The 17,175-nt window shown below is 32.5% G+C and overlaps 1 protein-coding gene and 2 non-coding genes across 3 annotated transcripts; 1 reads left to right on the forward strand and 2 right to left on the reverse strand.

Annotated features, from left to right (window-relative positions):
• The first annotated feature begins 8,849 nt into the window (after positions 1 to 8,849).
• Positions 8,850 to 8,921, forward strand: TRNAG-UCC (transfer RNA glycine (anticodon UCC)). Its single transcript has one exon. It is a non-coding gene; the product is annotated as a tRNA-Gly (tRNA).
• Positions 8,922 to 10,618: 1,697 nt separating this feature from the next.
• Positions 10,619 to 11,257, reverse strand: LOC102583139 (uncharacterized). The gene is made up of 2 exons (XM_006360138.2): positions 10,898 to 11,257; positions 10,619 to 10,814 (listed from the first exon to the last, which is right to left on the reverse strand). The coding sequence occupies exons 1-2, from the start codon at positions 11,220 to 11,222 to the stop codon at positions 10,798 to 10,800; spliced, it is 342 nt and encodes a 113-aa protein (XP_006360200.1). The 5' UTR covers positions 11,223 to 11,257; the 3' UTR covers positions 10,619 to 10,797.
• Positions 11,258 to 11,600: 343 nt separating this feature from the next.
• TRNAD-GUC (transfer RNA aspartic acid (anticodon GUC)) lies at positions 11,601 to 11,672 on the reverse strand. Its single transcript has one exon. It is a non-coding gene; the product is annotated as a tRNA-Asp (tRNA).
• Between the last annotated feature and the right edge of the window lie 5,503 nt (positions 11,673 to 17,175).

Genomic DNA, 17,175 nt, shown 5'->3' on the forward strand with positions numbered 1-17,175 from the left:
TTTCAAGAAAAGGAACTTCGTTTCCAAGTGAGCGTTTGGGCTAGATTTTGAGTAATTATCTCAATTAAAGAAAGATGTGTTTAAAACACTTATGAGCTAAAGTATTTTGGGAGTAGTATCGAGCACCGAATTGGGGACGCGAGTTCATATTAACTCAACTCTCCATAAGAACCATGTAGCCAACATGGGAGTTAACGGGTCATACTTTTTAGATGAACCCGTAAAGTTAAGCTAGTGGATCCACTTAGTAAAGTTAGCTTCCTATATCACGACAAGGTATAGGATGGTCCTCGGGCAACGTGAGGTAAAACGTTGTATCACCACTTAGTTTCATAGTGGTGGTTGTCGGTTAGAGAAACTCTCATAGTAGAAATTGCATAGTTCCTCGAGGGGTTCTGCTTAGTGTGGATGGGGATTCATTCATACATTGCACAAGTAGACTTTGAGGGGAAGCCTGGTATTTTTTTAATGATATTATAAATATGATTTTGACGTCATGTTTTAATAGTTTTACAAGCTTTATATATTGCATGTGTCTTATTGCTTTATATATTGAGTTCAGTTATTCATAAGTTGAACAGAGCCAAGGTAAGTGTTCTCTTGTACTCCTTTCAAGCTTAAGTTGTGGTTTAGCTTTCCAGCTCGCATACTCGTACATTCAATGTACTAATGCCAGTTGGCCTGCATCTTATGATGATGTAGACACAGGTACCCCAGGACCAGCATTCGGTACGCCGTTGATCCAGCTGAGTACTCCAGAGTCAGTGGTGAGCCTCCTTGCATTCCGGAGGACTCGGTTATTTTGTTCTCTTAGTTTTGTTTTATTAGGATGTTGTAAGGTCTGTCCCAATATCCATCTCAGTATTTTAGAGGTTTCATAGACAGACAGTCAGTCAGTTAGTTTTGAGTCTCTTATCGATGTATATATGTAAATATTCTATTTTGAGACTCGAGTGGCCTTTTTGGCCAGATTTTATCAGTTAGGTTGTTTTATAACCTTGCATTGCATTGAGTTATTCTGTTGAGTTAGGTTTCCGCTGAGTTAAGAAAGCCAGGCCAAGTGTTCGCTTGGGGGCCAGCAATGGTCTTCGAGTGTCGGCCACGTCCAAGGTGTAGGCTCGGGGCGTGACATATGTTTTGTTAAGAAGGTACAAGAGAGTGACAAGTTAAAGTCTAGGTCTACTGCTTGTGTTTTTATGTGATATGCTGAAACTAAAAAGGCTATGTTTTATATGATTTGTCTAACAAGGTCTTTTCTGTTAACAAGGATGTAGTGTTTCAAGAAGAGGTTTTCCCATTCAAACTGAAATCAACTGAGTCAGTTCCTATACTTACTTATAATGGCATAAATCTTGAGAGTGATGGTGTGGTAGATAGTTCAGACAATAACCTAGCACCACACTTATATCAAAACACACCTGTGGACATGATGTCTCAAGAACAAGAGGAGAATTGTGATGTGGAGGTACATGAAGAAGGGCAGACAGAACCAGTACCTCAAACTGGGGTGAGAAAGTCAGGCAGAGAGACTAAGCCACCTTTGTGGATGAAAGATTTTGTGTCTCTAAATATCCATGAGGGTCCATATAGTCTTGACAAGTATGTATCATACAACAATATTGCTCCTACTTATCAAACATATTTGGCAAAAATGTCTAATGAAACAGAACCACAGTCATACAGAGAAGCATCATTTGATCCTAGGTGGATTGAAGCAATGAATGCTGAGATTAAAGCATTACAAGAGAATCACACTTGGGAAATAGTTGAGTTACCAGAAGGTAAGACACCTTTAGGCTGCAGATGGATATTCAAGGTCTAACACAAGGCTAATGGAGATGTGGAAAGATTTAAAGCAAGGTTGGTGGCAAAAGGGTATAGTCAGAAAGAAGGTATAGATTACCAAGAAACATTTAGTCTTGTTGTTATGATGAAGACAGTTAGGGCTGTTTTGGCTATAGTTGCACAAAGACATTGGCAAATACATCAAATGGATGTATTTAATGCATTCCTTCAATGTGACTTACCTGATGAAATCTACATGGAACTACCTCAGGGATTTGAGAGCCAGGTGGAGAATAAAGTATGTAGACTCACTAAATCCCTGTATGAGTTGAAATAAGCTCCTAGACAGTGGAATGCAAAGCTGTCTGAGGCATTATTGAGGTTTCAGTTCAAACAAAGTGAACATGATCATTCTTTATTAACCAAACAAACATCAGCAGTGTCTGTATTTGTTCTTATATATGTTGATGACATGCTTATTACATGAAGCAGTGGTCAACTCATTGAAGAAACAAAAAAAATTTGAGTCAAACCTTCAAGATGAAGGACCTAGGTGAGCTAAGATATTTCCTAGGAATTGAGTTTGCAAGGTCAAGTAAAGGGATACTAATGCATCAGAGGAAATATGCTTTAGAACTTATCTCTGAAACATGACTGGGAAATTCAAAACCAACAGTGAATCCTATTGACAAGAACAACAAATTGACTTCAAAGCAATATGATGATCAGTTCAATTCAGAAAGTTCAAAAGAAGATCCTCCAACTGATCAAAGTGCTTATCAGAGATTGATAGGAAAGCTTCTCTACCCTACTATGACAAGGCCTGCTATTTCATTTGGAGTGCAGACCTTGAGTCAATTTCTACAACAACCTAAACAGACTCACATGGAAGCAGCCCTGAGAATTGTCAGGTATATAAAAGGGCAGCCTGGTCAATGAATAATTCTGTCTAGTGTACAAGACAACAATATCACAACTTTTTGTAATGCAGACTGGGCATCATGTCCTCTTACAAGGAAGTCTGTAACAGGATACTTTATCAAGCTTGGCAACTCTGTTGTATCATGGAAATCTAAGAAACAGTCTACTGTTTCTAGAAGTTCAGCTGAAGCTGAATACAGAAGTGATAGCATCCATGTCAGCCTACTTGTACTAAAGTTGACGAACTTCAATACAAAATCAAGAATATGTTTATCACGAAAGAAGTGTCCCAATTCAAGCCCAAAAGAAAGAAGATTGGGCCACATGAAGCCCAATATAAGAGTCCAAAAAGTTGAACGCTTAAAGTCAAAAGTTCTTATTTTAAAATTTTCCTAGTTTAAAGTTTCCTAGTTAAAGTTTTCCTAGTTTAAAGTTTCCATAAAAAGTAGGATTTAAATCCTATTCTATTTGGGATAGGTTTTCCCTATATATAGGGGTTGATTTTATTATTTTAAAACATACATGATTAATATTATTTGAGAGGTTTCTCTTCTTTACACCTTTGTGTGTGGTGACTATGAATTTATCTTACAACCTTATAAGAACGATTCTTTAAAAGGTAAGATTAATTCTTAATTTGATATCTTTGGTTTCTATTCGTAAATTAAAGAAGGTGATTAGTCTTATACTAATTGTTGTCTCTAATTTCTTCGTAATAGGGGTCTAGATCACTTTTGATCTAAGTTCTTGAATTGACTTTATTAGTATCATAATTGGTCTTAATCCGCTAATTTTGAATACTAAGATCAATTAGGGTTCTTAGCACTTTATCTTGAAATTGAGGATTTTATTCTTGAATTTCGCATATCTTTCAATTTTTGTCTATAATCTTTATAATTTCGCTTCCGCATTATTTTCTTGTTTATTCTGGTGACCCAATTCTTATCAAGTGGTATTAGAGCGGTTCTATCAAGGTCCCGTTCTTGATAATCTTGGGAGTTTTAAAAAAAAAAATACTTTTCTAGTTGCTTTTTAAAGTTCAGAAAAAAAAATTACAAAAAAAAAAATGAAAATTTACAAAAAAAAAAAAGAAAAAAAAGGAAGAAAATACAATCACTTATTTCAAGAAACACCATATTTGTTTTTATTCTTGATTTTTTTTTCTTCAAAAAGGAAAATCAAGAAGAGGGGAAATTTGAAGTTCTTTTTTCTTTTGTTTCACAAAGTGGTTTTTTTCTTGTCTCATCAATCCCAATTTATCTGGTATTGATAAATTTCATTCTTTCTACATCTTACTTTTAACAGGTTGTTACTAATAATGTTATATATAAATCCTGAAGGATCCACCCAAAGGTAGTAATTTGAGTGGGAAAAGGCAAAAGAGAGTAAGATCAATAGAGAGAAGAATTCAAATTGAGAGATATTTGTTTCTTTGATATTTTTTTGAGATGTTTAAAGCAGGTAAGGAAATTGAAGTTAGAACTCAAAACGACATTAATTGTGTTGATGTGTTGATCAAATGATTGAAGGAAGATAATGACACCATAGCTAATTTAAGGAGCGAAACTATTTTCCATACAAGGTGTGGGATAAACGGTAATATTTGCTCTATGATTATTGATAGTGAAAGTGGTACTAATGTGGTAAGTTCATGCGTTGTGGAGAAGTTGAAACTTACATGCATTCAGCACACTACTCCTTATAAGCGGCAATGGTTGAATGATTTTAAAGAGCTTAAGGTGACTAAGCAATGCATGATTTCTTTCTCCATAGGAAGATATTCTGATAATGTTCTTTGTGATGTCATTCCAATACAAGATTGTCACATCATGCTTGGGCAGCCATGTCAATTTAATAGGAATGCAATTCATGATAGGAGAAAGAATAGAGTTTCTCTTGAGCTAAACAAAAGAAAATATACACTTGCACCTTTAATTCCGACCCAAGTATATGAGATCAGAAACGCGTGAAAGAGGCAATGAAGAAATTTGATAGAGAAAAGAGTGAGAGGAGAAAGGGAGTTCATTCTGACATTCCAAGAGAGGAAAAAGGAGAGGGTATGTTGTGTGAAAAGAATGGGATGTCAAGTGAGAATGAGAGGAAAGAAAAGAGAGATGACTATGAGAGCAAAAAAGAAATAGATGATAGTGAGGTCGAGAGAGAAAAACAAGAGAGTTTGAGTTATGTTATTTCTTATTCTAACTCTAGCATTCCTACTTCTTCTTCTAGTTGTTTTGACTCTCTTGTAGATACTCATGGGAAAGTATGGATTGAAAAACCAAAGTCATTGGATGAACTTAATCCTAAAGTGATTGATACTACAAGCCCTATTGAGGAAGTGTATGATGATGAGAACAATAAAGGTAAACATAATTATTTTGGATCTATCCAAGATAAGGCTCATAACAAAAAGTTCAACAAGGCAATTGTGGATCTAACACCAATGAGAAAGGAAAAACGAGGAGATGTTATTCTTTTGCTACATAAGACCAAGTATGATATGTATGATTGGTTCATTTACATTCTTGGTATTCCTAAAACACCTAAAGTTTTCTTGGAGATAATGAACTACACTCTTAATTCTTATGTTGGTGACTCCATTGATTTTGAGGATGATGATATTTTGCTATATAGTAAGTCATTAACTTCAATCGCCAAGTTCAATAAGAGTAATTTGAGCTCTTTCAAAATTGAGCATGACATAGTTGATTGTGGATTTCCACTTGTTGAAAAGAGGCGTAATGTTTGTGCGTGGAAGATTGTGAATGAGTTAGTTGTTTCTTCTCTTATTCAAGTGTTTTTGTGTGACAACTTGTTGGAATATGATTCTTTATATGTAATGAGTCATAATTCTTTAAGTGTTGGTTATTGCGAGTTGAAAAGGGTGTTTGCTACTAGTGATGATGAGGTACATGATTATGAGCACTCCAATGCTTATTTGGATACAATGTATATTGAAGAATGGGTGACTAGTATTTATGTGGAAGAATCTTTGGGAGGTATAATTGAAGATGCTTGGCTATATCATATAAATGTTCAATTTGATAGGAATTTTATATTGTTTTTGTCATGCCCATTGGAGTACTTTATTGATAGAACTAAATTGAAGTTGCATGGATCGTTCGCAATGGCATCTAGACAAGGAGTTCGTTATAGTTATATAAGTAGGAAAATTTTCTATTGGGATGATGATGTTCACATGATTTATAAGGGTGTATTTATACATGCCAGGATTAATTGGGTTAAGTGGACACATGGTCACTGTCTTGTTTTGTTCCTACCATTGTTGCTTTCGAGTAATGGTTGTTGTTTGTTAATGCATGTCGTCTTGATTTTGAGAGATTTAAATTCGAGGACGAATTGTTTTCAAGAAGAGGAGAATGATAGCATCCATGTCAGCCTACTTGTACTAAAGTTGACGGGCTTCAATACAAAATCAAGAATATGTTTATCACGAAAGAGGTGTCCAAATTCAAGCCCAAAAGAAAGAAGATTGGGCCACACGAAGCCCAATAAAAGAGTCCAAAAAGTTGAACGCTCAAAGTCAAAAGTTCCTATTTTAAAAGTTTCCTAGTTTAAAAAGTTTTATAGTTTAAAGTTTTCCTGTTTTCCTAGTTTAAAGTTTCCTAGTTAAAGTTTTCCTAGTTTAAAGTTTCCATAAAAGTAGGATTTAAATCCTATTCTATTTGGGATAGGTTTTCCCTATATATATGGGTTGATTTTATTATTTTGAAACAGACACGATTAATATTATTTGAGAGGTTTCTCTTCTTTACACCTTTGTGTGTGGTGACTATGAATTTATCTTACAACCTTATAAGAACGATTCTTTAAAAGGTAAGATTAATTCTTAATTTGATATCTTTGGTTTCTATTCGTAAATTAAAGAAGGTGATTAGTCTTATACTAGTTGTTGTCTCTAATTTCTTCGTAATAGGGGTCTAGATCACTTTTGATCTAAGTTCTTGAATTGACTCTATTAGTATCATAATTGGTCTTAATCCGCTAATTTTGAATACTAAGATCAATTAGGGTTCTTAGCACTTTATCTTGAAATTGAGGATTTTATTCTTGAATTTCGCGTATCTTTCAATTTTGTCTATAATCTTTATAATTTCGCTTCCACATTATTTTCTTGTTTATTCTGGTGACCCGATTCTTATCAAGAAGTATAGCCACTACTGTAACTGAAGTTATTTGGATGATTGGTTTGATGAATGATCTAGGTATTAAGGTGCAGAAACCTATAGATGTGCGTACAGATAGTAAAGCAGCAGTCTTGCTAGCTGCTAATCCTGTATATCATGAGAGAACAAAACACATTGAGGTAGATTGCCACTTCATAAGGAAAAAAATTTGTACAAGGGATTATTTGTACCAAGTACACTCCAACACAGGAACAACCAGCTAACATGTTAACCAAAGGACTGACCAAGGTTCAACATCAAGTTCTCAGTTCCAAGCTTGGAGTTCAAAACATCTTTTCACTTCCAAGCTTGAGGGGGAGTGTTAATAGGAGTGACTTGAAAGATAAGCAAAGATTATAAGTTAGTTAGGATTAGTAACTAACAGTTAGTTAAGTTAGTTATGCCTTACTAGTTTGTTACAAGCTTACAAGCTATTGTATATAAATAGATACATGTACATATTGAATACAAAATGAAGAAATAATAAGAATGAAAGCATAGAGTGCTCAACACTAGCAAGATTCATCTTCTTTAAAGATTACTTCATCTTCTTCCTGATCTCTATTACTTCTTCTTACTCTCATTGTTCTTCTTCTTCTTCTCCCTAATTCTAAGATTCATAAAACTACAGTTAGCTAATAGTACTTTGTAGTTATGTTGATGGTTACAGTCTTACAGATAATAAGATTTACAGTTGTTACCAAAAAAATAGAAAATAGTATTTGTTTGTTTATTAGGTTCCATCTTTTAAACGTTCATCTGTTTCAATTAAATGAACTAACTTCCTATGTATGAGAACCAATTCGATTCGATAAAGAAGATTTACTATTATTTACATATTAGTTTATTAGCACCAACCAATTTAGGAAACTCAAACATACCGAAATTATGAAGATTTTAATATACATATTTTAACTCAAATAAACCATCGTTTGGTACGAGGGATAAGGGTAGTTGCGGAGCCAGAATTTTGACTAAGAGGTGTCAAAATATAAAGAAGTGAAATTGCGTAAAAGCCAAGTGTCAATAATATGTGCTATATATACACATCAAAAAATATTTTTACTTTGCTATGCAATGTAATTTTTCGACGAAGGGGTGTCGTTGACACCCCTCAAGTGTATGTGGCTCCGCCACTGGATAAGAGATAACTAATTCTGAAATTAATTTTAGGATGAGTTTATCCAATGTTTGGTTGGAACAAAATCGCGGGATAACTTGTTGGGGGATTAATTATCCTGAGATTGTAGTATTATCTTTTAGGGGTTGTTTGGTAGTGAGTATTAGAAGAAATAGTCAATGTATTATGTATGGTATTATTTAGTACTATATTTGGTAGGAATTTGGACCTATGTATAACTACTTGGTATTATAGGATGTGTTACTAATATCTTCCATTTGGAGGTATCAATAATACATAAGATTTAATACCATGAGATAAGTCTATGTAAAAACAAAAATATCCCTCAAATCATTTTAATTATTTTGTTTATTTTCTTGATTTATGTTTTATATTTGTATTTTATACTAGTAAATTTATTTAAATAAATTAGCTTACAAATTATTTAGAGTGTATTGTTTGTTACTAAATAAATCCAATACAAATCAATACAATATTTGAAATGTGAGTTGTTTAATATTTTCTAATTAAAAAGACAAATATATCACCACACGACGTTTGTTATTTGTTGATATATATATATATATAGATTATTTTTCTAAGAAAAACGTATTGCTTAATAATAAAAACATGAGGATGATTTAAATAATTTATTCACGAAATAAAGAGAATCCAGTAAAAACAAACAAATGGTTATATGAAGGAAGAAATTTATGGGACGAACAAAATCATATCATTAGCAAAAATATAAAGATTAATCTTACTAATTCTATTTAGAAGAGTTCAAACTTTAATCAGTCTTATAAATAATTTAATGATAGTACTTTGACATGGCAGCGTTTGTAGTCCAACGGTTAGGATAATTGCCTTCCAAGCAATAGACCCGGGTTCGACTCCCGGCAGACGCAGATTTTTTTAATTTTATATTTTTCTGCCCTTTTTTTTTTCAAATAAGGATTTTTTTTTCCCTCTAAGAAAAGGCCCAAGCTCAGCAGTTATTAAAAAATGAAGCCAAAAATAGATACATCCTACGTAAATGGTGGAGTTTAGATACATATATTAACCTGCTCGAACAAGTCATTAAGAAAATTATTCACTTTCATTAATAGTATAGCTAACTAGAAATCGATGTTTGCTCATGAAGTGAAAAACACCTAAAACCTTGCTTTAACTTTTTTCACTTGTTTTTCTTTTAATCATTCATCAAAATAAATGATCTTTATCATCATATAATAAAAGTGGAAAGTTCCAAAGTGTAAAGTTGAAATACCATTTTACACCTATTCTAAAAACTTCTTTTTAAAATCATATATTATTAGTTATTATATATTAAATATAAATATTATGGGATGCTAATTTTTTTTCTTTTTTAATAAAATAGTAAAATGCATGAAGAATTTGAAAAGTCAGTTTATATATTAAATATAAATATTATGGGATGCTAGAAATCTACTTTTTTTTTAATGAAATAGTAAAATGCCTGAGAAATTTGAAAAGTCAGTTTTTCATTAAAAACATAATAATAATAATAATAATAATAATAATAATAATAATAATAATAATAATAATAATAATAATAACATCGTATAAATTATTAAAAGTGTGAAGAAATTTTAAAAAAAGTTAAATTGTTGTTTTTCCCCAATATTAAATTTAAATGTTATAAAATATCTAACTTATTAAATATTCTATCATTAATTAAGAATATCATATTAAGTTTTACAATAATATAATTAATATGTATTTGAGTATACATACAGATGGATTAATTTCCTTGGTACTGCCACTTATTTCAGTACTCTAGAATGAGTTTTCATTTTTCCATACCAATTCAATGTTTTAAAGTTCTTTTCAACTTCTAATAGTAAGCTTTCATAATTTTATAAATAACCAGATCAGTGAATCATGCTAGACTAGATCCATTGATGTTCTCCCCCTCCTCTTCTTCTTCTAAATTCATCTTCAATGTTACTGGTAAGGTTCCATTGATATTTCTCATATGTCGGCTCTCTTAACCATCTATTAACTTATTATTATGCTTGATTATGAATTATTTTTGGGCTGCTAATAATTCTATCACGGCATACATAGTTTCTTCCTTTATAAATTGGACATAAAATGTTAGCCCACTAGACTTTCTTATGAAAATTTTAATTTATCGGTTATTCTTTCTTATTCAGATTAATATATTGCTTTGTTTAACCTTTTTCATTTTGTATGCATATGATGACATGTATATTTTATTGTTTTATTTTAAGTTAATTGGGTTGATATTACACATGTTTCTATACATAAGTTAGGTTTATATAAATTTTATATAATAATAAAGGTCAAACGTGCAAGACACATTCTGAGAACTAGTATGCATATAATAGCATGACCTTAAATAGTAGTATAACATTGGTTCAATAGTGAATGTTTTGAGTCCAAAAGACGAAAAAACTATTTATGCAACATTAGTTGATGTTACTAAAAGAATTTCCGAAGCATGAAACATTCAATTTTCATTAGCTTATCAATAGATTATAGACAAACTCAGCCAATAATCCATGCGATTTGTGTTTAAATTTATGAAAGTGGAGTAATTAATTATAAGAGAATTAAGTTGCAAATCAATAATTGAAAAGGATAATTCACTTCAAAACAGAGAACACCAAATATTATTACACTAATCAGAAATCATACATGACATGATCTCTGATTATAAGTTAAGCCACAATAACTGAAGCACACAGAGTAACATATAAGTACATAACATAATAATAGGACATCAGTCTTCATTCTTCAAGGTAGTGTGTAAGCTGCAAAACAGGACAAGATAACGTTTAATCAGTATAAATATATCATAAATATGAAACAAATTTTACGATAATTAACAACATACGTCCACATTTGAAGCCAACAGGACGATTAGCAAGGTTGCAACGTTTAGGAATAGTTATCGCAACTTCAGGATTGGCTCCAGAGAGCTTAGCAGTATTTGAGAGCATAACAGCACAAAGACATTTCGGGTTTTTCCCCAATTTTTGTATCTGTAAACAACAGCTCCTGGAAACAGATGCATTCTCATCCGATGCTGCTTCTGCACATGGAATCAACTTCATAGCTTCCATATCCGGAGAATTTCTCCCGCACTCACCTGCTCCATTAGCTCCAGCAATGCTTAATAGGACAACAAATCCGATAACACATAACAAGTACTTATTCATTGTTGTAAGTATTTTCGATCCTATAAATTGTTGTTGCCGTTCCATGATGTTAATTTATATAACAAATTGTAATAGTGGGGGAAGCACTAAAACATACTCTATTGTTAATATATTGTAGGTGCTTTGTCAAAAGCATGTTCATTATTATCATCATTTGAGATGCATTAAGAGGTGCTTAATTACTTTAGAAAAACATAACACTTGAAGATAATTTCAATTATATATATATATATATATAATAGAATAATAGTGGCTCAAATGCTTACTCCATTAACATATAAAGTAGAGTAAACAATAGAGGTTCATCATTTAGAAGGAAATTAAATACTCACCACTATTACAAGAAAATTTGAAAAAAAAATTGAAAAAGAAAAAATTCGCCGTTGCCGGGGATCGAACCCGGGTCACCCGCGTGACAGGCGGGAATACTTACCACTATACTACAACGACATGTTTGTTCAACTTCTATTAAGTATTTATTACATCATGTTTGTTTAGTTTTTTTTTATATTGCATTTGGGTTTGATCTTTACTAATGGTGATAGTTTGTAGCTCACTGTTTCTACATTGTAATGATGTGCTTGCTATTATGAAAAGAAAAAAAAAAACTTACTGGTTGAAAGGGGAATTGACTAATGGGCTATTTCATAATTTGGATAATGATATACCTATAAAAACAACAATAATAACATATCTAATGAAGTCTGAAGAGAATGATGTGTATGCAATCTTATGGAGAAGTGAACAATATTGTTAACAAATAATATAATAATCGAAACAAGGAAATAAATAATAATAATAATAATAATTAAAAAAAATGAAATCTCACGTTTTAAAAATGAGAAGTTAGGTGTTGATTTTTCTAGGACATTGAAAATTAGAAGTGACGAGGGAATTAGGCCTAGTATTCCTTAAAATTAGGGGTGTATAGGTCAAATTGACAAGTATAAAGAAAAAAAAATTGATTTATGATTTAATTTGGCATCGGAAAAAATCGACCACTCTTAATATGATTTGGTATTAATAAATGGAAAAAGTCAAATCGTGCTCAAATCAAACAAACCTATCAATATATATAATTTCAATTTTTCAATACATAAAAATATTAATTATAATCTACTTTGTTAATATATTTTAAATTAGTTTGTAATTTTCAATGTTTTGAGAATCTTAGTAATTTAGTTGGTTAGCTACCTGAACTTCCACCTTGTTGGTGAGAGTTCAATTCTCTACATTGTAATTCCCTCCCTACCCCCAATTTTAAATAAAAAACTCAAAGTTTTGATATATTATTCAAATTTGTACTTGTAAACATTTGTAAATATTTTGTTTTATACTCGGAAAGGAAATTACAATTGCATTGTTATAGACTTATAGATTTCAGATGAGAAAATATATAATTACCCTATTAAATTAAGACCTCTTTTTCAAGAAGACACCTAAATTTTGCGGGGGTCCTAATACCCCCTCAAACAATTAAGAAGTGTTATAAATATCCCAATTTTCAGTCAAACTCAATTGCAAGAAAAGAAGTATAGTCACACATCAATTATTTTCTGCCACATATTAAAATTATTTAACTTTTAATGTTTATTTTCATTTGTATTTTTTCTTAATAATTAACTTTATTTCCATTTTTCCTCTTTCTTCTTCGGTTCATTACTCCAAGTCTCCAAGCTTATGCTCTGTTTGCTGTAGAGCAGCCACCATCACCGGCAATTCTTTGGCCGAAGCCTTCATTGTCGTCGCTGCTCTTCATTTTTTTCTTTTAGTATTTTCAGTTTTTTTTCAACCATTAAACAACAATGAAAAATTAATATGTAAATAAATATATACAACCAAATCACATCAGCTCTTAAGTTACTAAAGTAATAACACGATCAAGATAATGGAGTTCTATAGTACTGATCTCTAACCGAATAATACCAATAGATCGAAATTTCTAAATTTACCTACTAAAAGACTTCATTATCAATTAACTTTTTCTAAAAAGAGAACCATGAATTTTCAAACAACAAAGTTCACAATTTTATTTTATTTTTGAAACAACAGGGGATCAAGAAGAAAAGTGTGTTAACTTGTAATGTTTTGTATAATGACAAACTACCTTGTATCGCAGGAAAATCAAAACAAGTGTAACTGTGTTAGATACACAAAATCCTACAGATTGATGCTTCAAGAATCAAATCAGCAGCAATCAATTAAGGAGAAGATTGATTCACTCAAATCAATCTAACCAAAGATTGAGTCATTCAAAACAATCCGAACTCAAGAAATCAAATCAAATCTTGCAAGATAACCATGCCTTTCAAAGAAGATCTGTCATTGCTGGAACTCAATCAAAGACTATTTATATCGAATCAAGCATGGGAATCAAAAAGGAAGAACGCCAAAGAAGGAAAGAAACAAGTTGCCCTCACTGAAGCAACGCCTCCATCATTCAAGTGATACAAAATTGAAGCAATCACAATCCTAGCGTCTGACTAGGATGAAGTAATCTGGAAGATAGACACTTAAATCAACCAAGTATCAAGACTACAAGAGGATCCTCAAAAGAAGGAAGAATATTAAGATCACACAAATATCTTCAAGAGAAGAAAGAGAATCAATATTACAAGAAGATCTCCAAAGAAGGAAAATCAGCAAAGTATCAAAATCACACAAATATCTTCAAGAGAAGGAAGAGAATCGAGATTATAAGAAGATCTCAAAAGAAGGAAAATCAGCAGAGTATCAAGATCACATAAATATCTTCAAGAGAAGGAAGAGAATCAAGATCACCAGAAGATCTCCAAAGAAGGAAGGAATCGGCTAGCTCATATGGACATGAATCAACCAGCCGAAATCAATGACTCAACTAGGATCCTTGATTTGAAATATTCTTGGGTTATTCCTTAACAAAAGCAGTCCTCAAACACTATATAATCCTCTCTTAGCCTTAGTTGTGAAGTACGCACTTCACTTGAACTTATATTGTAATCTTCTTTTATCTTTCATAAAACTTTGTACACACAGAGGTTGTGTCGAAGATGAAGATCTGATTTGCATATCAGACGGGGATATTAATTGTAACATTTTGTAACACCCAAGCTCTCAACAAGCTCTTAAGGAAACCATTGTAACCCAAGGGGATTAGAAGTAGGCACCACATCGGTGTTCCAAACCAGTATAAACTCTCTGTGTCATTTACTTACTGCTTTTACTATCTCTATATATCTGTTTTACTAACATGCAGGTGAGTCAACTGACCAGAGTAGGAAGTCGACTGAAGGGAATTTTAATTCACCCCCTCCCTCTTGACTTTTAATTGGTATCAGAGCAGGTCTCACCAGTAAAGTGTTTAACCACACGTGAGCAAAGATCCAATGGTACACTATCAGATTCCTGGTGCTCTACTTCAAGATGGGCATTCCTTAACTGGACCACCATATTTCAATGGCCATCATTACTCCCACTGGAAATACAGATTCATAATCTTTGTCTTTTCAAATGATTATTAAGTATGGGTTGTGATCAAGAAGGGTCCAATGCCTATTCTTAGAATTACCGAAAAAGATGGCACTGAGAAGCCATTTGATCCCGAATCTTTCGATATCACAAAAGAGCAACAAGAGGTAATTCAAGTTAATGCTAGAGCTATAAGTTTGTTATACTGTGCAGTGAGTGGAGCTAAATATGACAAGATATCAACATGTGAAACTGCAAAAGAAATGTGGGACAAACTAGAAGTGACTTATGAAGGAACCACCAAGGTAAATGAAGCTCGGATTAGTTCATTGGTGAATGAATATGAATTGTTCAAAATGGCCGAGGATGAAAACGTAGAAGCCACATTCTCGAGATTCAGTAAAATTGTCTGCGAACTCAAATCACTTGGAATACTGTATTCAAATGGACTTCAAGTTAGAAAATTTGTTAGAAGTTTACTCAAAACTTGGGAAACTAAATTTGTCATTCTTGAAGATGGAGATTTGCAAAAAATGACGTACGATGAACTACGAGGAAACTTGATGGCCTATGAACAAAATCATATTTACAGGTACAACAAGGGTGACAAAAAGAAAACTGTGGCATTTACAGCCGAAACATCTGAAATTAGAGAAGAAGATGATGAATATCAAGACGAAGGAATGACTCTCATAAATTGAGGTATGAGACAAATGCTTAGACAAAAAAGGCAGAGACCCCAACAGGATTTTAAGAATAATGAAAAGAATGATGATCATTGCTACTACTGTGGAAAATCAGGACATATCAAACAAACCTGTCCAGAATGGAGAAGGAGAAATAATTGAAGAAATGAAGATCCAAAAAGTCTTGAAGCTTGGGATCGAGGAGAAACATCCGAAGATGATCATGATGAAACTGCCAACATATGTTTCATGGCACTAGGTGAAACAAGTGAGGTAAGATCTTTTAACTGTCTAACTGTAATGACTTACAAGACTCTTTGGACATGGTTACTGATGAATTACAGAAAGTAATTGATGCATACAATAAGATTGCTCAAGAAAAGAAAGATTGGCAGATTTTTCTCGAAGCAAGTCAGATTAAAGTCGACTTACTAGCAGAAGAACTGAAAAAAGTAAAAGTGCAGCTGAATAATATCAGAAGATCTCCTAGTCATAGCTCTGTCAGATCTAACAGAACTACTTTCAACAGGAGAAGAACTTCTAATCAAAGATCCTATAGATCCAACAGATCTTTATCTAATTCCTTTTATCATTCTGCTGAAACTGCTGTTAATTTTCTTGTTATACTTGTGGTGACATTGGTTACAAATCTTTTAACTGTAGGAAATTTTCTTCTCAAAAATGGATTTGGAGACCAAAAGTTGTTAATCTTAACCCTCAAGGATCCAAAAATACTTGGGTACCAAAAAGAAATTATTCTACTTGTTTTGCAGGAGCAAACCAGAAAAACCTACAAGAAAGGAATGTGGGTAATTGACAGTGATGCTCCAGACACATGTGTGGAAAAAGAGAAAATTTCAAACTATTAAAAACATTGCTTGAGGATTTGTAACATTTGGAAATAACACAAAATGGGAAGGAATTGGAGTTGAAACTATCACCCTCAGCTCATCATGTGATCTAGTAGAAGTATATCTTGTGGAAGGACTCAAGCACAATCTCTTCAATATTAGTTAACTATGTGACACTTGGTTTCAAGTTTCCCTCAATACAACAAGTTGCACAATCAAACATCCAAAAAGAAAAAATTTCATCAGAGGAGATCAAATTGATAATAAATATGTCTTAACTGTTGTTGATCTATCTAATCTTACTTGTCTTACTGCAGCTTCTAATGATCTTTGGTTGTGACACCAAAATCTTGGACACACAAGCTTACATGCACTTGAGAAGTTATCTAGATTAGAACGAATTATCAGACTATCAAAATTGAACTTTGAAAAGGATCATATCTATGATGCGTGTCAACTTGTGATCATGATGGCGAATTTAAAAATAAGGCATTTGAAGATTTTTGTGCTCAAAACGGCTTCACTCAAAATTTCTCTTCACCCAGATCTAGGGCTGGCAAGGGGATGGGGACGGGGACTGAGGGACGGGACGGGACAGGGGACAACCTGGTCGGGATTCGGGGGGGGGGGACCGGATTCGGGGGGATAAAAATTCGTCCCATCCGGTCCCACTATATATACAGGATGGGACGAGGTTTGACGGGACGTGGGATTTTTATTTATTTTTATATGTTTATTTATTTGTATTGAAATTATATGTTATTGAATAGCATTTTTAGTTTATTTAGTTTTCAATAACATTTTTAGCTAATAAAAAATGATTAACAAATTTGAACTTCTCAAATTTCAAATTTGTATTTTAAATATTTTAAAAGAATTTAACTTGAAATTTCAAATGTCAAATTTCAATTTATTAAGTATTTTAAAGTTAGTATTTTAAAATTAAAATTAAAATGCAAGACAATAGTT

Source organism: Solanum tuberosum, unplaced genomic scaffold, assembly GCF_000226075.1.
Source record: "Solanum tuberosum cultivar DM 1-3 516 R44 unplaced genomic scaffold, SolTub_3.0 scf00315, whole genome shotgun sequence".
NCBI lineage: Eukaryota > Viridiplantae > Streptophyta > Magnoliopsida > Solanales > Solanaceae > Solanum > Solanum tuberosum.